The 21768-nt window shown below is 43.7% G+C and overlaps 2 protein-coding genes across 3 annotated transcripts in view; one reads left to right on the forward strand and one right to left on the reverse strand.

The window, feature by feature from the left end:
- Positions 1-4344: 4344 nt before the first annotated feature.
- SPACA9 (sperm acrosome associated 9) lies at positions 4345-8708 on the reverse strand. Of its 2 annotated transcripts, XM_008919376.3 has the most exons (5): positions 8640-8708; positions 8146-8301; positions 5368-5570; positions 4607-4745; positions 4345-4492 (listed from the first exon to the last, which is right to left on the reverse strand). In XM_008919376.3, exons 2-5 carry the CDS (start codon positions 8287-8289, stop codon positions 4406-4408), a joined length of 573 nt encoding a protein of 190 aa, XP_008917624.1. In that variant the 5' UTR covers positions 8290-8301; positions 8640-8708; the 3' UTR covers positions 4345-4405. The 2 variants fall into 2 exon arrangements, with proteins under 2 accessions (XP_008917624.1, XP_017929695.1); XM_018074206.2 differs by having other exon boundaries at positions 4345-4745.
- A 392-nt stretch (positions 8709-9100) lies between these two features.
- Positions 9101-21768, forward strand: part of AK8 (adenylate kinase 8) — a 67140-nt gene continuing 54472 nt past the window's right edge. The window contains 7 exon segments of the mRNA XM_029960503.1: positions 9101-9147; positions 9149-9172; positions 9210-9243; positions 11326-11410; positions 15253-15302; positions 16000-16113; positions 21567-21635. Of these exon segments, the coding sequence (XP_029816363.1) occupies positions 9116-9147; positions 9149-9172; positions 9210-9243; positions 11326-11410; positions 15253-15302; positions 16000-16113; positions 21567-21635 (408 nt within the window). The 5' untranslated portion in view covers positions 9101-9115.

The raw sequence follows: 21768 nt of genomic DNA on the forward strand, positions 1-21768 counted from the left end.
CTGGGGCTGCTATTGGAAGCTGGCTCTGTCCCTGACTGTGCTTTTCCCTGCTCAGGAGCCACAGTGCACACAGGAGGACACTTCTGCAGACCAAGGGGAATTTTGGGACCATTTTGCTGGTAGGTTAAGGTTGTTTTCTTGTTTTGTTTTCTTTTTTTCAGACTGGCACCTTTCTCAGTGGTTTGGGGTTTTTTTATGTGTGGGTTGTTTTTTGGTTTTTTTTCTTGAAATAAATGAATATTTAAAAGGTTGCTCGAAGCAATTTAGAAATCCATACATGAACCTCACATTCCAGTTAAGGACTGAGGATAATTCTTAATTATGTGGAAACACTTTAGTAACAGTGCATATGGAGAATTTATATAGAAGTTACCATAACCATTAACTTGGAGTTAAATGATACAGAAGGTTATTTTATGCCCCCAGCACTGGGTGAGTTCTACACTGTGGGGTAAGTGAAATGAAAAAGCACAAAGTGAATTTGACTTGCTCTTAACCTTACTTAAGTCCATTTTGTGTATCCCTTAATAAGCCTGGCATTGCAAAGCTGCATTTGCCAGTGTAAAAAAAAAAAAAGAAAAAGATTAAAATTACCCATAGGAGTATATTGAGTAGGGTACAAAAAGAGAAGAATAAAGTACCTGCCTCACTAATGCCAAGTGAGGAACCTTAGTAGTTTATAGCATCGCTAATAAACACACAGGAGACATTAGGGAAGGAAATACTTCAGATTCAGGAAGTTAAATTGTCTTTGCTGATTGATCCTGATTTATTGGAACCACTTTAGCTGCCGGCACAATGGTGGATTTTAAAAGTGGTTATGAAATAGTTTGTGAAATCACAGGAGCTGAGTTACTTTGTTCATACACGGGAGCTTTGCAAATGAAGCTGAGAGAGCGTTCACATGGGCTTTACTTTTCAGACAAGACTTTGTTCAAAACAATTTTGACTGATGATTGTCGTGACTTTGGTGTCTGTGAGCTTTACTTGGCTAAACTCTTTTTTCCTGAAGGCCTCTTCCCTCCAAGTGCTCCCTCCAGTTTTGGACTCTGCTCTTTGCCGTCTGCCAGACGCTATTCCTGGTTTCTCCGAAGCCTCCTGTGCTTGGTGCTCAGCTGACTGAGCTGGTGCTGCACCGAGGGAATTCAGAACTCCCAGGAGAACAGCTCTGCTGCCTGCGGGGTGTTTATGACGTGGGAGCTGACAGAGCAGGGTGCTGGTGACAGGGAACAGCCGATGGCTCTTCTGAAATTACAGCTCCTTGTGACGGGAGCAGTGCCCTGCACGGCTGGGGAGACACCCGGGAATGCTGCATCCAAGGGCCTGCAGCCAGTGTTAAGAAACCCTCGTGGATTCAGGACTGGGGAGACAGGATTGTTGGAACTGTTCAGAAATCAGACAGTGATGTGAGGCGGCCGCTAGAGGCCCTGCCAAGCCCATCCCTTCATCCTGCATCGGCTCCCGTGACATCGTTGGGATGCTGTTTCCCCTCCCTTGCATCGCCCCTTTCTCCTTCCCTCAAGAGCCCACCACCATTCCCAACACTTGATCTGAGCTCCTCGGGGTCTGAGCTCTGCCCCATCCTCTCAATGCTGAGACACTGGGACTAGATATTTAACTTGGAATATTTTATCACAGAACGATTTGGGCTGGAAGGGACTTTAAGGGCCATTTAGTCCAACCCCCCTGCAGGGAGCAGGGACATCTCCCACTAAACCGGGTTGCTCAGGTAGAAAAAAGCCTAGTTTGACCCCTAGCTGAATCAAAGGGAGCACAGAGGTAATTCATAGGCTACAGCTGCCAGGATTCTGTTGAGATCATCTATTACCAGCCCATATCTCTATTTCAGTCTTTGAACAAAAAAGCAGCATTTATTTCCTGGACTAACTGACACATCTGTAGGAAAGTCAGTCTGGTGCCCTGCCTGGTTTCTCAGTGTGTATCTTGCAATTTTATGCTCACAGAGGCTAAAGTAAAACTTTATTGCACTTTTGTGTTTGGCATTTACATCCTGTTTATGTAAATTCTTCAAACAGCTTGATTTGTAGTAGAGAAAAACAATTCTTGCTGTATCTTTTTGTCTTTTGAAGTGTCCATCCGCTCTGGAAGAGGAGAACTTGTATGGAAATTAAGTAATTTGTCTAGATGTTTTTGTGAGACTTAACTTTGCAGTCTTCCAACAGATTCTGGTCTTGTCATTATCAAACCTCAGACTGCAAGTTTTATGCACTCATTTTTCTGCTTGGGTCTTAAAATTTTGGCTGCGTGACACTGACTGAAAGGATAAGGCCAGGCTAGAAATTATTATTAAGATTTGGGAACTGTTTCATGTGTGTATCACCTTATTAGGTGTGTATGAATCTTATTATTAAGATTTGGGAACTGTTTCTTTTGTGTATCACTTTGGTCAAGTGCAAAATGACAACTGCACTGGGGTTTGAGCAGCGGTGGTGGGCTGGGTTTGGTAGGACAGCTCTGCCCAGCCATTTGTGCTGTGCTCATACAGGGAAGCTCAAAGTGACCTACAAACTGGAGGATAATTTTGGTCTCATCAGAGCCTGTGTGTGTTCAAATTTAAACTATAGGACAGAGCCAGGAAGGTTGGAAACAAGATCTGGGAGCAGCATCTCTTGTGTCCCTGACACTTGTCAGCGTTCAGTCCACATAGCCTGGGTTTGTTCTGAAAAACTTTCCAAGGCAGCAACTGTCATTGGACACTTGTCTGCAACATGAAACACAAGAGGGCAGCTGCCAGCAACTGGGATTTTTCAGCCTGAAGCTGCCTCAGCACCAGGGCTCTCAAGTGCAGCCGGAGAGGGTGACAGTGACGTTCCACTGGCCTTGGCCCCAGGAGTGCCCGGGAGTCTCTCTGTGACCCTTCGGTACCATTTTGAGTCCCCCAAGGGTCAGTTCACTTGGATCATATCTCCCTAAAAATAGGCTTCTACTCCAGAGAGGATGGGTGCACTGCAGTACCAGTGGATAGGGATAGGAAAAAAGTGCAAAAGAAAATGGGGTTATGTGAGGAATAAAAATGCTGCTGAAAATACTTTTTCCCTTGAGCTCTCATTCCTCCCTATTCTCCCTCCTCTGTATTAATTCTCCTTTTTTAGCTACTTGTTGCCAGAGAATGGTCATCTTAAAGCAGAAGCTTTCTCATAATTTTAGCAAACTGAGCCAGGTATGCAAAGGGAAATTGTTTATTGAGGAGTGTCTTCCAACAGGAAGCAAAGAGCAGGAGGTGATTTGCCTGCAGGAGGGGAAAAGAGCAGTGAGATACAGGGCAGACACTGCATCACTCAGATCTTCAGTTTGTAGTTAACAGTGCTTGATTAAAAGCACCCCAAAAACCTCTATCAGCTCCAGAGAATGGGGCTCTGCTGACCCTCCCAGAGCAGGCTGGAATGAGAGGTGCTTCCAGCACTGGGATAAACAGTGCTGGAGTTGCCAAGGGCTGGTATGAAAGCTGGTATGAAAACATATTTCACATGTTTTAATGAACTGAGCCTCCTGACATACTTGAGAGCCAGACAAGCTGGATTCTCATCTTGAAAGAGGGAAAGCACAGACAGTTTAACTTGCAATTTTAAAAGGAACCATCTGAATGTGGCCACAGCTTTCACCCTCTCTGTTCCCACCAGATTCCCAGGAATCACTTGGGTTGGAAATGACTTTCAGTTTTGCAGAGGCCTGAGGAGCACAGGGGTGTTTTGTGCCAGTACACACAAACTAGGGGCAAACTGAACTCTGCTTTCCTTTACATCTCTGGCTTTGATAGCAAAGGAGTCAAACAGGTCAAGGGGAGATGTTCTGTGGTGTAGAACCTGCAGGAAAGGTGGAGCAGAGCACGGCTGGAGCACACTGACCTCTGTGGCCAGTGGCATGTACGGGAGACACATCAGTGTCCTGTACACATGGATCCTGTGGTCCAGAAAGCCAAACAATTTCAATGAGGGTGAGGGAATTTTGGGGACAAGTCTAAATCTCAAAGACATGTCTGAATCCATAATAACAGGCCTTTGCTGCTCTGGGTCATGTCCTTCAGACACTCAGGTTCTTCACCCCGCTGGCTGTGGTGAGTGAGGGGATGTTCCTCAGAAAGTGTAAAATCCCATTTCAGGTAGCTTGTCCAAGATTCATGTCTGAGGGATTACAACCTGATGACTCTTGACTATTCCCTGCTCCCACTGCAGTGCTGGTCCCACGGACCAGGTGTAGCTACAGCTACTTCTGTCAGGATATGACTTTGACTGGAAATATCAGCAAGGGAGAGAGTGTGCATCTGTCCCAGGCTGGCTGGCAGAGCAACTCTTCAGGAAGTGGACTCAGGGCAGATCTCTAGTATGCATTTCACTGTCTTTAATCAGCCAGCTGATCAAAGGTGGTAAGCAGAAGGTGTGATCCTTCAATAGGGGTGTTTGCCCGGTGGCCTCCAGGGAGCTTTTTGTTTCGGACGTTGATTTTCAAGCAGGAACTTCTGGAAATCCTTTTCCTGCAATTGCACAGTATTTTTGTTACTAACGGAGGTGTGAGCTGCAAAGCGCACAGAAGATGGTTTTTGGGAAGTGGGTGCCTCCTTCTTGGAGATGCCACGTCCATGACTCACTTGATGCAGCAGGTGCCTTTTAGTGTAGGTTACCCACTCCTTCAGGAGGTCTATAACGATGGGGATGAGGCTCACCACACCTCCGTAAGTATGCCTTGCTTCTTCAAAGCTCAGGTAATTCACAACCCCGTGGGGGTATCTGTGGGACAGAAGGAAACAATTGGCAGAGGAACCCAGCAGTGCAACCCTGGGAGCCCACAGGCCCCCCCTGAGATCCCCCTGGGAAGAGCAGGATTGCACAGCCAGTCATTTCCCAAAACCAGAAAGGCATGGATGGAACTGCATGTTGAGGAATGAGTCCTGCCAAACACACCACCCTGCCTGCTGGGATGCATCTGGAAGACCTTGAGGGAATGTACAGACACTTACCCCACAGAAATTAACCCTGTGGAGGGGAGGAATAGGAGGAGAGAGGAGGGGACCTGCTTGGGGTTACTCAGGTTAATGCACCTGAGTAACCAGGGCAGGGATCAGGACTAGAGGGACAACTTGCAAGGTCATGACCTCGCATGGGACTTCAGGGCCTGTAAATACCCAGCCATGCACCAGTAAAAATGATGAATAAATGCACCCAACCCCCTTTATGTGAATGGAGGCTGGCAGTGGTTTCCCAACAGCAACCTGGGGAGCACCTTGTACCCTCACCAAAACCAGGAAGGTGTTGTGGCAGAACTGGTGGGGAAGTCCAGTGGGAATGTGCAGTGCCAGTCTCCCGGCACCAAGACTGGACTCCCAGAGGCTGAGCTGAAGGAAACACCTACGTGGCCCTGATGGCACTGAGGTCATTGCTGTCGTTCAGGAGCACTTTGCACCTCTCCAAAAGGCTGTTGGTCACCTGGTCCCCGGGATGCACCGTTTCCAGCTTCTGGCAGAGGTTGCGGAGGTCGTTGCAGATGGAGATGAACATGTTGAGGATGCGCCTGTCGGTGGCACTGATGCAGTGGTGGTCCTTGAGGACCTGCACCTGTCCATGGGAGGAAACAGAGGTAAATTAGATGTTAAATTGCATCTAACTTCTGCTGCAAAGTTACTCCTCAGTGATGAGGAGCTGTTTTCTCTTGTGGCTCTGCAGGTGTGAGGTGCTGTGGGATGTTTGTCATTCCTGGTGACTGAGGAAGGCTGAGGTGAGGGAACTGTTTGTGAGTCTTTCTCACTTCTGGAAGAAGGGTAGGAGTACCACAGCCAAACCCAGCACCAGAGGAACAGGCTGAATGTGAGTGGGATCTGTCTGCTCCCTCTGCTTGGGCAGAGCAGGGTGGGAAGTGAGGGCAGTGACCAAACTGGTTCTGGTTTGGGGTGATGTGTTTGCATCATTCATTCTTTATGGTTCTCTCTGTGGCACCATGAACTGCAAACCCAACCCATTTAACCTAAACCACCCTCCCCAGCCTGTTACAGCAATGCCAATCCCCTCTTGCCTTGAGCAGTTGTGTCCCTCAGAGTGAGGGGCATTGCATGAGGAAATGTTATGCTAAGGGATTAAGTGTCTTCTCCAAGGAAATTACAGGCAGTTCAGAATGTAAAATTCTGAGTGGCTGGTTGGCAGCCAGAGCTGGACTCCAGCACCTCCAGTGCTTTCTGTAAGATTCCAAGAAAGCTGTTCCAACGTGGGTACAGCTGCTGCATACAGAAAAGCCATGGAATGTGCTTGGCCAAATTCTCAGCAGGTTTGTAAGGAAAATAAAAAATTTCTCCTGAGGGTCCATTTCCAGCACAGATTCCTCCTTCCACACTGTTTGCTGAGTGTTGTGTCCTTGTGAGGGCAGGAGTTTTTACTGCTGCTGTGAGCAGAAATAGTCCTAATGAGAGTATCATTTTAGCCTGGATGTTCACAGATGGGATAAGAGGAATTGTTGTTGGCCACATCGACAACAGGGAGTTAATGCACCTGAGTGACCAGGACAGGGACAGGACTACAGGAACCACTTGCAAGGTCCTGACCACAGCCAGGCTCTGCAGGCAGGGACTCCCTGGGGGGTTTGAGGCTCTGGCTGAAGCAGTAATTGAGGAGCTGGTCCCACAAAACCACTTGGGTTTTGACTTTGTGCCCTACTCCATGTAGAAATCTTCAAGAAGCTGTTGCTATTATGTGACTGTGGTGTGCACTTCCACCTTTCCACCTTCCTATGCTCTATTCTTTTCTCTAAGGAATGTCATCACTCCACTCTAAAAATGCTGCCACAAAAAGCTCGAGGGGGTGGAAATTTAGCCACGTTCAAGTGGAATCTCATTTTTCCTGTAGTTTCCATGCAAAGAAAGCTGCCAGTCAAGTCAGCTGTAGGCTGAGACCACACATATTTCTGTGTTTGTTGCTTTTATTCTTGTGCCCCCCCATGACAAATTAAAAACAGGGAGAATGGCAGTGGGTAAAATGGGTGCCTGCTTTTGTCACCAGGGGAGTTTTTTGGTAGCAGTTCAGTTCCTGCTCAAATACATGCTGCACCAATTGCTTCCTGTTTTTCCTGGTAATTTGCTCTTTTCCCTTTTCTATCCTCCCCCTGGGATGAGGTGGCTGGACCCCCAGGGCTGCAGTTCCCATGTTGCTGTGTCACAGAGGATGCTGTGGATCCCTGTAATTCTGAGGTCACACCCAGAGGTTTCACCCTCCACCACAAGCAGCCCTTCCACCTCTGCCAAGAAGTGGAGTCCAGGCTTGCTCAGTACCACTGGAATATTGCCACTTTTATAACGTTATACATCTCAGTGCCTATTTTTGGGGGAAAAAAATAGCTCAGTGTAATGTCTGTCCCAATCCTCTTCCACGCAATGAGCAAAGCCCTTATATTAGAGAGAGTCAGCCCTTAGAAAACACAACCAGTTCCTTCTGTGTCCTAATCCTAATAACAGCCTGGCCTTCACTCTGCCTTTGGCATCCACCTGGGTTTTGTGCCTGGGTTCTGCTGCCTCAAATCCACAATTCTGATTTTATTCAGATTTTTCTTCACCCACTCCCCCCTCCCATCTCCAGGTGGTCTAAGCTCTACTTAAAACATCCTGTGTTATAAAAATTCTAAGACAATTCACTTACCAGCCCAGAAAACCCTGTGCCCACTTGGGACTCTCAGCCCTCAATCCATCATCCTCCCTCTGTAACACAGCCATTATTTTTAATAAGCACTATAGAAAGATACAGCAGCACCAATACCAGGGGGAAGAGCCAAGCCTGCTGGTTCCTCCAAGTTAAGGATTACAGATTCCATGAGTGGCTGGGGAAGGAGAGTTGGTTTGATTGTTTTCTTGTGCCCTGTATTTCTGGCTGTGCCTCAGCAGCAAAATGACAGTGTTAAACTAAACCAGTTTAATTTAGTGTTAAACTAAATCGAAAGTGATGCTCAGGAATAAGATTCCTTCTGTGTTAATAAACCCTCACACAGGTATTTCTCTCCCCAGATTTTGCCACTGGTTTGCAGAGTTGTAACAGACATTACCAGGGAGGTTTTGTCCATTTTCCCTTGGTAAAAACATTTATTCATCCCTGACCTGACACTGTGTTGTCCCTGTTCTGGGGAGCAGAGTATTTTGTGCTGGATACTTTGTACCTGCACGATGCTGGCCACAGGTCTGAGCAAGTCATGGGCCTCCTCTCGGGTGTGATCCAATGCTCTGGTAAATGTAAACTGCTGCTGCTGGAAGATCTTGTAGTTCTGCTCTATGTTTCTTAGAGTCTCCACTACCTCATTCATGTTTACTTATTTCTGGATTCAAGAAGAGAAGGAGAGAAAGGAAGCTGCTTTTTAGAAATGGTGTGATTCTACGTATGTAACTCCCTCACCTGAGCTGCAATCGTGTAGGCTGGGGAAAAACTTCGGGGAAAAAAAAGAAAAGTAAAAAGAAGCAAAAAGAGAAGATATATTGTGTGAAAACTGTGCAGCCCCAGAGCCCCAGGCAGTAAGCCAGTGAGTAATGATGCTGCAGAGAGAGGCGGAGAGCCCAGAGGGGAGCGCTGACAATGGGCTGCCATAAACCCGAGTGGGTCTGTTGTAAAGACAACGCGGCGATGCATCCCCGCGGGGGGAGCCGGGGCTCCTCTTACCGCCCTGAAACCACTGCCCGAGCGGCTCCAAACCTCCCCCGCTAACGGGGCCGACGCGGGGGCGTTGCTATACCTGCCCCTTCTCTGACTGTTAGGACGGTGGAAGGATCTGAAGCTTCCGGTGGGAATGGCCTCGCCCGCAGGACCCCGCGCGGACAACCCGCAGCCCCTTCCCTCCGCTCCGCGTGCGCCCAAGCCAGCCCTGCGGCTCTACCGGCCGGTTGCGGGCGGGGGCGGTGCGGCGGGCTCCCCGGAGTGGGCCAAGATGTGGGGTACTTGGCCGGATCCGGGTGACAGCGGTGACCGCGGGCCTCCGCCCGCCGTTCACGGCAACCGCGACGCCGTCTCCCTGGCAACCGTCGCCGCTCGATGACGTTTCTTCAGCCTTCCCGGGGCGGTTAACGAGGCGGCCGTCGCGGCCCCGTCGCGCGGTGATGACGTCTCCTTAGCAACGCGTCGCGTTGCCAGGGGCGGCCATGGCGGAGGCGGCCATGGAGGACCCGCCCAGCTTGGCCGCCGCCCGTGGCACCTACGCGGAGGGCAGGGGCTCTTCAAGATCCTACAGGTGAGCGGGACGGAGCGGGGGCTCTTCCAGATCCTGCAGGTGAGCGGGGACGGAGCGGGGCTCTTCCAGATCCTGCAGGTGAGCGGGGACGGCCCAGGGGGGCGAGGGTGAAGGGCGACCGCGTGCGGAGGTCGCCGAGTGCCGGCTTGCTGTGTGTCGAGCTCAAGCGGTGGCGTTTCCCCTTGCGGAAAGCGGCTGAGCGCTCATCTTAGTAATTATATTAATTTGGCAGTTGCTGCCGTTCTACCTTGGCGTTTTTTGGGGAGAAAAGTAGGCAGCCAGTGGGAAAAAAAGGAGTTTCTGTGAAAGGCGGGCCGGCTTGCCATAGGAGGAGGGGGAGGAAGAAAGGGGGAGACAATAACAAATTAATAACAAATTAAGTGCGGGAAGAACGGCGGTGACGGGTTTGCCTTTGTCAGAGTCACCACCTCCTCATTAGCGTCATCCCGCTAAACCCCTCTCCTGCTGAGGCTGCTCGGTGAGATGTGTCACAGGTAAAGGAACAGGAGGGCACTTCCAGCGTCGCTGGGATTTCAGTAAATAGCAAATTTGGCTTCCCTGCCTTAGGGAAAGGTGTGTTTTGTTAAGTTTGGGGAAAGCCCTTGTGTCGTGCATGGGGAGGTTTATGCGAGGCACTAAATATTCTGGTGTTGTTGTCTCTGATAGAGAGAGACTGTCCCTGTGTGCTGCTAACCCATAATTCTGTTAGAAAGTCCTTTTTATTTGTTCAGACCTCACTGAAATACACACAAATGTTTATTTTTCTTGCCTCATCTTTTTTTTATCCTCTTTTTTTTTTTTTTTTCATTTAACTAAAGCTATTTAGTATGGCCAGTGTAGCATAATATTTGTGGGGTTTTTTTAGTGGAAATACTGTGTTTTGCAGCTCCAGGACCTCACTGTACATAAAATGTTTATGAGACTGACTCAGAGTCTTGTTTTCTTTTCGTACTTCAGTTGTGTTGTGGCAACTTAGTGACACAAACAAACATAGCTCGAAATTGTTGCCCCAACCTTTAAACATTTACAAAACACAAAATGTGAAAGCCAAAACAAGGGACCCAAAACATGAACCTCCCCCAGAGATTCACAGAACTACTCATGTGAAATTAAACTGAGTTTAGCAGGACTGCATAAAATGAAGGATTTGAACGTAGGATTTGGGCAAGAAACAGTGACAGTGTCAGTCACTGTCAGCCTGAACTTTTTTGAATAGTAATAAGCCCAGATTTGCTCAGGTTTGTTATTTTTAAAGCTGCTGATAAGTGCAGTGACAAATCCAGATTTATGTTTAAATAAGTGTTGCTGGGAAGTAATTTTAAATGAACTTCCAATAAAAATATAATTTTTATGGTTTGTGCTCTTTGCTACTGAGACCTTGAAGCATCAGAACTTGCAAGTGAAACAGTTTATAAAAAAAAAAAATTGAGTGGTTTAATTATTCCAATGAAGTGGATGAAGTTGAAAAGGAAAATAGGCTACTCCAATAAAAGACAATCAATTGGTGAGGATATAAAACTTTATGGAATATACAGACTTTATGGGATTTACTTCCAAATATTAAGGTGTTATGGCTGCTTTTTAGAACTAGATGTCTATTCCAGTGTGAGCATTTCTGCAGCTTATCTGAGTCAGAACATTAGTTCTGTTTGATGTTTAGATTTAGTTACAGAGTTCATGGCTGTGCTGAAATGTCTTAGTGGGGAATCTGTGGGGTTGGTGTTTCTCAGGGTTAGTCCTTTCTCTGCCTGGAAAGCCACAATCCTCCCCGAAATCAGTGGAAAGTTGCCACTCCTTGTATGGTTTTTATGTCAGCTCTGACTCAGCCACTTTCAACCCCAAACTGCTCGAGCCAAACCTTCCTGGTGTCCATATGTACCACAAATAAGCCAAAGCAAACAGGTTGGGATTTTTTTTTTTTTTTACTGGGAATTTTCTGACCATCTTCATCTTTTCAGCATCTAAAACAGGCTCTGGAGTCTCAATTTTGCCTGTGAAAGAAAATAAATAAGCATTTATAAGCTGTTTAAGATCCTCATTGTAACAATGCTGTAAAAATGCAGGATACCGTGACTGCAGCGCTGTTAAATTCTCCTCTGACTTTGTCCTATTTATTTTCAGAACATGCTTGAAGAGCTATTAATTCATAAGCCAGATGATCCCATTGAGTTCATGATAAACCATTTAAAGCAAAACAACGATGATGGTGAGTGAAAACTGAGACACCATAAATAGTTCAATCCCTTATTTGTAAACAGCTGCTGGAAACTGCTGCGCTTGGCAGGTGATGGATAAAACTTTTCAGACTGAGGAGGGGGGAACAAACAAGACTGGTGAGCATTTTGGAATAGTTATAGGCAAGATGCTTTCAGTTTCTTTTTTTTTTTTTAGTGGGTAATCTAATAAAAAATGCACTTTAACAGTTATAACAATGAAACCCTCTAAGGGAATAACAAAGAGTTCTGGTGTATCAATTATTAATGCCTTCTGTGCCCCATCTGATATTTCCTGTTGTCTTTAAGCTCGCTAATTACTCCTTTTGTCAGGTGTAAATTTGGTTTCCTATTCTACCTGGGCTGGCAGATTCTCTGTGTTTTGATTAGTTCGTTACTGGCTGCTGTTAATGAGTTCCAGTGCTCAGTGGCATCTCAGCTGAAGGAACAGTGAGTGTGTCTGCTCCTGTGTGTAACAAAACCTGGTAAAGTGAAGAGGAAGTCTGTATTCTGCACAATAAAAGCTTGTACCCTCAATCAAATTATTTGATTTACAAACTGTTCACCCTTAGGCAGATTATATTTGGATATGCACAAGTGAACTCTAATTTTTGTTCTGCATGAGCTGTCAGGGAGAGCTGGTGTCATGTGGCTTTGATGTTTCTTTAAAACCAGAGTAAAACCATTATGAAAGTTCTGCTGCAGCATCAATGAAATCGTGATCACTGGAGGTGCTGTGAGCTCTTAGTGGTGCTGATCAGGTGGATGTTGATTGAAATGCTGCTAAATACATTAAAAAAAAAAAAAGAAACCAAATCCTGCCAGTTGTTCCCAGCCTTTTCTGATGCAGCAGCATGAGGAATCAATCTGAGTTTAGAGACCCATGGAAAATATGTGGAAGAATTTCATGTAGTTTGATAGAATGCTGATAAAATTTCTCCACATTGAGCTTACATTTGTCCCTAAGCCCCTCAGTATTATTCAAACAGAATTAGGCAGGTTTCCATTTCAGGACTTCAGTACTTAGAGGCTAAAGATAGAACTACAGCAGCTGTTTGTCAAAGGGAAAATGCTGTCTGCTCTTGGGCTGGAAAAACCTACCAAGGAAGGAGAGGAACTCCAATTAAAATTAAAGCCTAAATGTTGTTTTAAGAATAAATTATATGGAAAATAATGTAACAGAAATGTGTAGCAGAGTTGCTTTTACTTTTTGATCATGGTGGAAGGTGCTGACTATTTAGAAGAAAAAAAAAACCTTATTAGAGCCATCAGGAGAGTGATGAATTTTCATGATCTTGCCTTGCCAGACAGTTTTAGCCCTAGAGAAAATTTCAAACAGAGATGTGTGGAAAAGAGGCATTGCATCTATCCCAGGTGTGAAGTTAGAAAACCTTTTTAATTAATAATAGGATCTGAAGTACTTTTAAAAATATAAACAAGTCTAATGATGATTATAGCTTACATCTGCCTTGAAAACCTCGTAGGTCAAATGTGTGGCAAAGTGCTTGTGCTCAGGGCTCTGCACTATTGTTCTTTTATATGTTCCTTCTAAAAACCTTAAAGGGCCACATAAAGGCTGATAATTCTTTCACATTCAGAGATGCAAGTTTTCTACACGGTGTCTTGGTTTGTGCTAATGAAAAGGAGCTTTCAGGATCCAAGAGGCGTTCCTGTGAGTTCTTCCTTTACAGCCAAACTTCTGAAGGAATGTTAAAAAATTCTGCAAGACTGTTCAGCGTGTACCATGTGCTTCTGTTTGACAAAGGGCTTCTCTTACAAGTTGAACAAATTTCGTTGTGTTAATATTAATAATAAAATCTTTTGGATTTAAATGGAAGTCACTGAGTCCAGCTGTTATTTTGCATTATTCCAGGATTAATTTTGTTGTTGATAAAATCGCTGCTGAATGTTAAAAGTTACTTTGCTTGGAAGAGTAAATCCTGTAACATCTCATCGGGACTAAACACAGAATGAAATATGATTTGTTACTGAAAACAAAGGCATTTTCTGGAATTTCCTGACTTCATTTGGCTGCTGCTTCAGATCTGTGGTATTAAACACTGACTCTTTGTTGATTGGAGGGGGTTAAACGTGACATCGTGTCCTGGTTGTGCCCTCGTGTCATATGTTTGGGGAGAAAGCTTTAGAGGAGTCTTACAAGTGTGCAAATGAGTAAATCAGTGAATTACACTGCCCCATCTGCTGCCAGCCACTAAGCAGAGAGAAAACCAGATTTAGTACAAAGTGAGCATTTACAGTAGCCCTGGGCAATATTAAAGCATGAGATGGTGTATATAATGGTATGTTTCGTTTTTTATCAAACGTTTGTCCAAGAAAGCTGTGTATTAAAGCTTCAATACCTAAGGGCTTTCTTGTGAATTTTAAATCATGCTCCTAGTTAAACCTCAAAAGGATCTGTGGATGGAAAGGTTTTTTGATTTTCTTTGAAGTGGTTTGAAGAAGTTGATTAGTGTTGGCACCCGAGCACTCTTTTATGACGCTGTTTATAAATAATTCCTAAGTACCGGGCTGGAGTTTCAAGGTGTTAGATTTTAAAAAAAACCCTAGGATTTAATCACATTACATTTGAAAGAAATTAGGTGATAAAAACAGCTGATGTATCCTTTTAAAGTATTTTTCTACATTGTGTACTAGTTCTGTTGCATTTGCAAGAACCAATAAGGGGGGAGTTGTTCTTAAACCTTCCAAGTCAGATAACTTTGTAAAGATGAATCCGTAATTTGGGTTTCATGTATGTTTAAAAATTGCACCTGCCCAATAACTGTTAAGTGCCTGGAAGGCCTCATAAAAATACATTTCACATCCTTGCCTGTCTGTAACCATCAGACACCATCTCCCTTGGTTATCGAGAGCTGAAGAGGTTTTTTGGGTGAGTAGATCCCTCCTCTGCTTTGACCTACGTTACTCCCAGTAAATACTAACCAGTCCCTCCTGTAGATAATCTGGTTTGGTTTGGGTTTGTTTTTTTTCCTGTGGTGTAGAGGGGAAAAAACATCAAAGCTGTTAATATAAAACAACAACTCAAGGAGTCGCAGCCCAAGGTGTATTTCTGGAAAAAGTTCCAAATGCTTTTCTAACAATTACTCCTTTTTCTCTTGTCTTGGCTCTAATTCATTCCCAACAAAACCTATGAAGGTAATGCCTTTTGTGTTGTCTGCATGCATTGGATTAAGAATTCCTCAGAACTGGGATGCAGTTTTTGCAGCTTTCCCCCTCAGAGAAAGGAGAGGGATATGCAGTAGAGAAACACAAGAAGCAGAAATGAGGGAAATTGCTTTTCAGGATGACTAGAAAATGTGAAGGTAGCTGTCAAAAAGCGTAGCGAGAGCGTGCTTCGTTTTGCGGTGTCTAAATCTCCTCTGAACCCTGACACAACCTATTTGGGTGAAACTAAAATGAGAAATAATTTTTCATCACAAAATATGTTTGTTCTAAGTAACTGCTTTGGGAATAAAAGTCAGACTCAGGTAAGGAAATGTCAGTATCTTATGCTCGGGTTCAACCACTAAACTCTCTGTGTGTTTGGATGGATTGACATATATAGATCTCATATATCTCTCCAAATGGCAGAGTTAGTCAGAGTGTTAATCTCATTGACCATGGGGATTAAAGGAGGACCCAGCTGGCACTGTCTTACTGTTCCCCTCTTCTTTTCCCCAGCAGAGCCCAATCCTGAAGCCTCCGTTGAGGCAGCTTTCCATCTGAAATAATTGTTTCATTGGGACTACACTGATATTATGCAATGCAACAGTGAGAAACTGGTTGGGATCTTTGCTGTTCTGCATCTTAACATTGACATATCCTTGTTTCACAGCTCCAAAAATTTGTATACTCGGTCCACCTGCTTCTGGGAAAACCACAGTTGTAAGTAGCCTAATTCAGTGTTGTAACACTGCTCACTCTTTACATTGCACTGAGCTCAGCATTTGTGTAAACTTTATTCTGGAAAAATAATTTTCAGATTTATCTGAGTGATAGAAGAGCACAAGGCAAATTGAAGGGTGGCATTCCTGAGGAAAACACCTGTACATTACACTACAGCTTAAATGGAAATTTTTAAGTGAGCTCTGCGAGAGCTCACTGAGGTAGTGGTAGTGATACTGCTGGAATGCAACAGAATTCTGCCTGCTTTGTTTTAGCAGGGCTAATTAACCTGTGAGAAGCATTGTAATTACACATTTGTGGTGTTCCCTTGTTGGGGGTTTCTCCATTTGCATGGTCACTTGTCTCATGTCCACTGGCACCCCTTAATTGCAAATGTCAGAGTTGTATTTGAACCACAGAGAAAACTGACCACAGAAACTGCAGGTGATGGTGGTGTGTGATGCTAGGGAGAATACTTCTTTCTTTAAATCCTGTGTTATGGGACAGGAGATGAAAAAGCCCTTATTCAAAGCTGTAAACTCTTCAACACCTTTATAAGAAACCACCTAAACTTGCACATAAAGTCTGTCCCCTTAAATGAATGGCTGGGAAAGCTCTGTCTTTCTGCAGCCTTCTGAAAAAAAAACCTTCATTTTCTTTCCAAATACTTCAACCTGTATTTCTTTTCTTCCCTCAGGCAATGTGGCTTAGTAAACATTTTGATGCCATACGTGTCTCTCAGGAGACTTTGTTATTCAACGAAACATTAGCGCTGATGGAGGAAGCAAAGGCACATAAAGAAAAAAATCAGGTGTGTAAGAGAATACAATAACAGCTGTTCTCATGTCACACAACAGGAATTATGTGGCATTCCCGTGATTTTCCACTGCTATGAGTTGATCAGATGAGAGTAGATACTCCTCTGTCTGTGGGAGTTTGTACATTTGTGTATGTGTAGGTACAGGGCCTTTCAGAGAAGAGTGAGCTCTGCTGGATAAGATATGGACAAAGAGAAGTGTGTCAGGGCACAGAAGGAGAGGAAGACAATGTCAGGTAATGAAGATCTTGAAAAATTAACCTTGAAATAAGCAACAGAACTGGGACAAGTCCAGGAGTGCACAATACAATTTACAGAATGGTTCCTTCTGTCATTAAACACAGAGCCTTCTATCTGAGCATGTTTGATAATCTCGATAAAATAAGCATTAATCTCTCAGGTCTCCTTTGGTACAAAATGCTCTGGAAAATATGTACACAAAGAACTTTTTTTGATCTGACAGTGCTACTTAGTTGTGCATGCTTGATTTCTCTGTAGCATGACACAAATAACTTACTTGGTGCATTAACTCCAAAGGAGTGTGACAATCCAGGCAGTGACTGACAGCCCTTGGAGCTCTCAAACTGAGGCAAGAGCAGCTACTCAGAGTGTTCAGTTCTACCCAACTCCAGGTACTGTGTTTGTTCCAGACAGCTTTTTGAATCCTTTCATGCTTCACTGTGGGCCTCCTAATTGATGTTCAAAGCAATTGGTCCAAAGAACAGTTTTTTCCAGGTGTCCTGATTAAAAATTAGTGACAAGTAGATGGGAAAAATATGTTGAATACAGAGAAGCATCTCTGCTACTGACTCCTGCCCTTTTAGCTGATTTCTTTCTCCAGATGTCAAGGTGTTCTATGAGAAATAAAGTGGAAGAAGTCTGGTTTTTGGGGACTCGTTCTAGCAAGTCCTCTAGTTTGAATATATTTTTTCTCCCTCATCACCTGTTTTCATAAAAATTGAAGCAATTTCATATCTGTGAGAATTCTACACCTGTGCTAAATCCAATTTAAGATTGGAATTGGCCAACAGATTCATAATTTACTGAGATGGCAGACAGTGTGATACATAGATTAGGGTTTTTTCCTTAGAAAATTGGGCTGGAAATAGGGTTATCTTATCACACTGAATTAGTGAATGAAGTTTGGAGATGGCTCAAGTAATATACTTCAAGATCTGAGAGGAAAGAATTCATTGAACTCACTAAACTCACTGGCAAAAGGGTTTGCATTTGGCTGGGATGATACAGAATTATTCTTATCGAGAATATGTACTTTGAAATCTTCTTGCTAATTATTAAAGATTGTTTTGATAGGTTCATAAATTTATACTTGGAGGGGGAGAATTTAAAACAAAAATTCCCTTTGGTTTAATTACTGTAATTATTAACATATTTCAGGCTATACAGATGCACTTTCAAGGGTGTCCTTTTGGGCTTATTTGATTTAAAAAGATGGATGGTGTGGAAGATGAAAGTCAAAAATGTCAAGGCTAATCAGGTAGTGAGGAGGGCCCAAAGAGCCTGGTGGTGGTTCAGCACTGTGCAGTCTGCCTTTAGTTTTGAGATTTAGAGTCTAGAAGAACATTTTGGCTAAGTAATTTTGTTCTTTCATATGAGTTTATTTCTTCAAACATAACTCCTGGAACTAGGAGGGAACTCCTTGCTTCCTCTAAATCAATGCAAGCTTTACAGTGACTTAAAATGTGGCCAAATTGTCATCTCAAGAGCTGTATTTTCCCTTCCTGATTCTTGGCTGCTGCCTGAATCTCCTGTTGCTGTAACTGAGCCCTGGTTCTGCTGAAGCAAGTGGTAAATGATTCCTCCAGCACAGGGAGCATCCATTAGCACTAATAGGTTTGGATCTCTTTTCAGGAACAGAACAATAGCTGTTTACACCACCTTTGATACAACCAGGGCATTAAAAAGTTGGGAGTCCTGGCCAAAGCAATTTAATAAATGGAGAAGAGGAAAAGCAGGAATCAAGGCTGTGTGTTTTGAAAGTCTGGTGTGAAGCTCATATAACACAATTTAATGTCGTTTCACACGTATAAAGTTACTGGGGCTGAATTAACCCCAGTGCCAAAGGTCAGGCAGTTCTAGGTCAGTAGGCCAATGTTACCAGATCTGGGCAAATGCTGCAAAAAGCTCTGCAAATGTTTGTTCACATATTTTACCCACTTATCTTTAGCCAAGCTTTCATCTCTTTTGTGTTCGCTCACAGCAAGCATTAAAGCATTTGGGTTTTCCTGGCACAAGGATTCATGGAAGGCACATTTAAAATAGGTGATTATTCCCTGAAGCTCAATTTTTCAAGTTGGACATGCAATCATTCACCCACACACACCTGGCCACTTCCTAATGAGCACAGCTCAGGTAGTGAATTTTAAATATTGACTGTTCAAAGTAAAATGGGATCATTCTGCACGTAAAAATGCTCCAAAAAGAAGTCAAATATTTTTGGAATATTCAGGAACCACAGGCTATCAATAAATATTCCATGAACAGAAAAAGAGGCTACATTTTTAGATAAATCATTGCAAATTATTCCCTCATCTCTAGTTATTATAATGTTAATAGGAAGCATCTTCAGGTTTTCCTATAGTGAAGTCTAATGATGAGCTATTTCATGTTTCACTTTTCCTGTTAACTGGATAAAATAAGAAGTTGAAACAACTGTGGTAATTGTGAGTTTGGGGGATGGGTGTGCTTTTAATGCTACACTAAATTGCAGCTGAGGTGTTTGCATACTCCTTAATAACTTAAAAGTGCTCTAGAGTTGCATCATGTCCCTGTGCTTTTTAAGAGAGAAAAACCCAAGGCATCCTTATCTAGGCATGGTCAGCATTCCAATCTATTCCAGGGTACACTGTTATGAAGGAACAAATAGGAACTGTTCCAGTTTTGTGTATCCATAAAAGCCCAGCCTTTCATGTGTATTATCTGAACAAATTAAATCTAACCATTCATGATTCTGAGAATGCTAAACCCAATTTCTTGAAACCTGATTGCTGTTCTCTCCAAGGTGCTAACTTGGAGAAGTCAGTAGTTTTTAGCTGTAGCTGTTTTCAGAGCAAATATATCCAAAACTTCCAAGAAAAAGTCCAGTGAAAGTGCTCCCCCACCAAAAAAAAAGGTGAAAGTTTTATGAAAAGATCATTGAGATATAACTCTGGGTAGATCAGGCATAGAAGTTGAAGTATGATGTCCCTGAACTAACATGGGATATTTAAAATTAATCATGAGTGAGTTCAGTTTTTCAGCAGTATGGAAACTGTGTGTATAGAAAAGTGGTCTGAACATAAACAAAATCCCACAGCAGCAGGTGTGTCCTTTACCTGAGCTGAATGTTGGGACAGCTCTGAGTGCTGCAGGCAAGGTGTGCTTTGGCTGTTAATCAAATGTGTGTCATTGTCCCTTATTGCAGATTTCTGGGAGGTGCAGTCCCATCCACCAGGCTCACCATGTATTTATGTGTTTATGGGAGAGAAATTATAAATGGGCTATCACAGGTATCAGAGAGAACAATTTCCAGTTGAATAATTAGGCATTCTGCAAGCAACCCCTTGAAAATGATTTTGTAGGCCACTGCTCAGTGGGAGGAAAACTGCCCAGGAAATGAGACTGGAATTGAGCCACAGAGAGCAGAAGGAGCTAAACCACTGAAACACCTGAACGCCTGTCCTTGATTGTTTGTGTGCAATAAACTCCAAAGAGAGGACTGAGAACACCACTGCACTGAAAGAAGTTAGTCTCATTTTGGTTTAAATTGGTTTGGCAAGGCTTAGCAGAGAGGACCCCCAGCAGTCTCCAGCCTGCCTTGACATGACAGATGAAAGAAGGGAGGGAGGCACTGGCTGTTCCTGGGAGCAGCGTGGGGCCCCTTTGGAAGGTGACAGGCTCAAAGGCAGGAGCCCAGCTCCAGCAGGGAGGGGCTGCAGGAGGCTCTGACACTCCACCCTCTGGGACCTGCTGACTTCCAAGAAACACAGCAATTTCCTTCCCTTTTTCTCTTTTTACCTGCTTGAAAGTTGCCTTATGAATGGCTGATATGAGGAGAGGCACTGAGAACTGGGGACAGCAGAGATAAACAAACCAAGCAAACCCTCTGCCTGGCTGGGCCACTTTGTCTGTGCCACACTGGCCTCTTTTGTGTGTTCTGGAGTGTTTCCTCCAGCCTTGTTTAAAGTGACTTCTGTGGTAGCACTTCCACCACTCCTGGTGAAATTATTTCATGATGCAATAAAGGAGATTTTATTAAATCTTTCCTCATAGTCAACCACATTGTCATTATATCTCTCTACCTCTGTTAGAATAACACAAGCCTGCAGAAATGCTCCTTTTTGGGTGTATACCCTTCAGACTTTGGTTAGGAAAAAAAAAAAAGAGAATCTACAATATGTGGAACTGCAGGAAACAAAGAGTCAAGCTCACATTGTTTAGTGAAAGATAATTTATTTTAACTAGGAGGTAGAAAATCTGGTTGCAGGTTTTTTTTTTTTCTGAGTATTCATTCAATAATGACAAAATGAGACTGAGACAAAGCATTTAGTCAAATGATTAGCAGCTGTTCTGGGTGGTATGGACAGGCTTTATCAAGTTAAACTGGCTAACACAGAGTTTAACCAAGTTCAGCATAGAATGAAGGCCTAAATTAATGAGATAGTGAAAAAAATTCTTACTAGAAGAAAGGTGTTGCTAATTTGTCAGGAAGTCTAATACAACAGAAGAAGTGTTGGGGAGGTGTTAAATCTGTAGAGGAACTTTGTTCTTCTGTTTCATAGAAAATACTGCCTTACAAAACATCTCTAGATATGGACAAAGTAGGAATCACAGAGCTGAACAGCACTTCTGAGAATATTGGCAAATGCAGTTTCCATCCCATTTCGCAGTCCTGAGTTTGAAAATAAGCTATCTTTAACTATAAAATACAATTTTAAATAAACTTTCTGGATGATGACAGAGTTACTTGAAAAGATGAAACAAACCTGAAGATCAGACTCTTTGTGTTGTTTGCTCAGTGTCTGAGATCCTCTTTGTCTCACTGATAGCTGGCAAGATCCCTGATGCTGAGCCCACTGGCACAGTCATGGATCAGACACTTGTGGTAAAAAGGACAACTTATGGATGTGATATTCTTGTGGATTTTGCAGGTCTCATGGCCATTTGTGTGTTAGTGTGTAAAACTTGTCACTGCTTCCATGTTAGCATGCAAAAAACCCCATGGATGTTCGTGCTCTGTGTTCAGCTTGCCTTTAACACTGATTTGTGTGCCCTTATTAACTCTTTGTCATTAACTCATGTTAATGACCCGGGGCTTACACTGAATTATTTATTTCTTTATTTTTAAGAAGACATCTCACTTCACCTTTAACCAGAATGTGCCTGCATGGTAAAATTCCTTTTGAACTCAATTGTGAATATTCAGCCTTTTTTTGTTCTTTCTTTAGAAAATTCCCAACGCGCTTTGGGCCAATCTGATCCAGGAACGTCTGTCAAACGTGGACTGCATCAAACAAGTAAGAATTGCTCCTCAGAGGGCCGGTGGATAAGCACTTACACAACTCGTGCAGTAGTTAGCATTCCTAGTCCTGAGCAGAGCAGGGAATGGGGGCAAATCATCGGGGGCTCTGGAGCCGGTTGCTTTCTTGA

Source organism: Manacus vitellinus, unplaced genomic scaffold, assembly GCF_001715985.3.
Source record: "Manacus vitellinus isolate BGI_N305 unplaced genomic scaffold, ASM171598v3 scaffold_27_pilon, whole genome shotgun sequence".
In the NCBI taxonomy this organism is placed as follows: domain Eukaryota; kingdom Metazoa; phylum Chordata; class Aves; order Passeriformes; family Pipridae; genus Manacus; species Manacus vitellinus.

What these genes read in the sequence shown, in the direction of transcription:
- SPACA9 (XM_018074206.2), bottom strand. Translation starts at nt 8,289, where the DNA reads ATGAATGAGGTAGTGGAGACTCTAAGAAACATAGAGCAGAACTACAAG. An exon ending in CTGTGGCCAGCATCGTGCAG is followed by an intron (nt 5,571 to 8,145) that starts GTACAAAGTATC and finishes TCCCATGGACAG; the next exon opens with GTGCAGGTCCTCAAGGACCA. An exon ending in CTCAGTGCCATCAGGGCCAC is followed by an intron (nt 4,746 to 5,367) that starts GTAGGTGTTTCC and finishes TCTGTCCCACAG; the next exon opens with ATACCCCCACGGGGTTGTGA.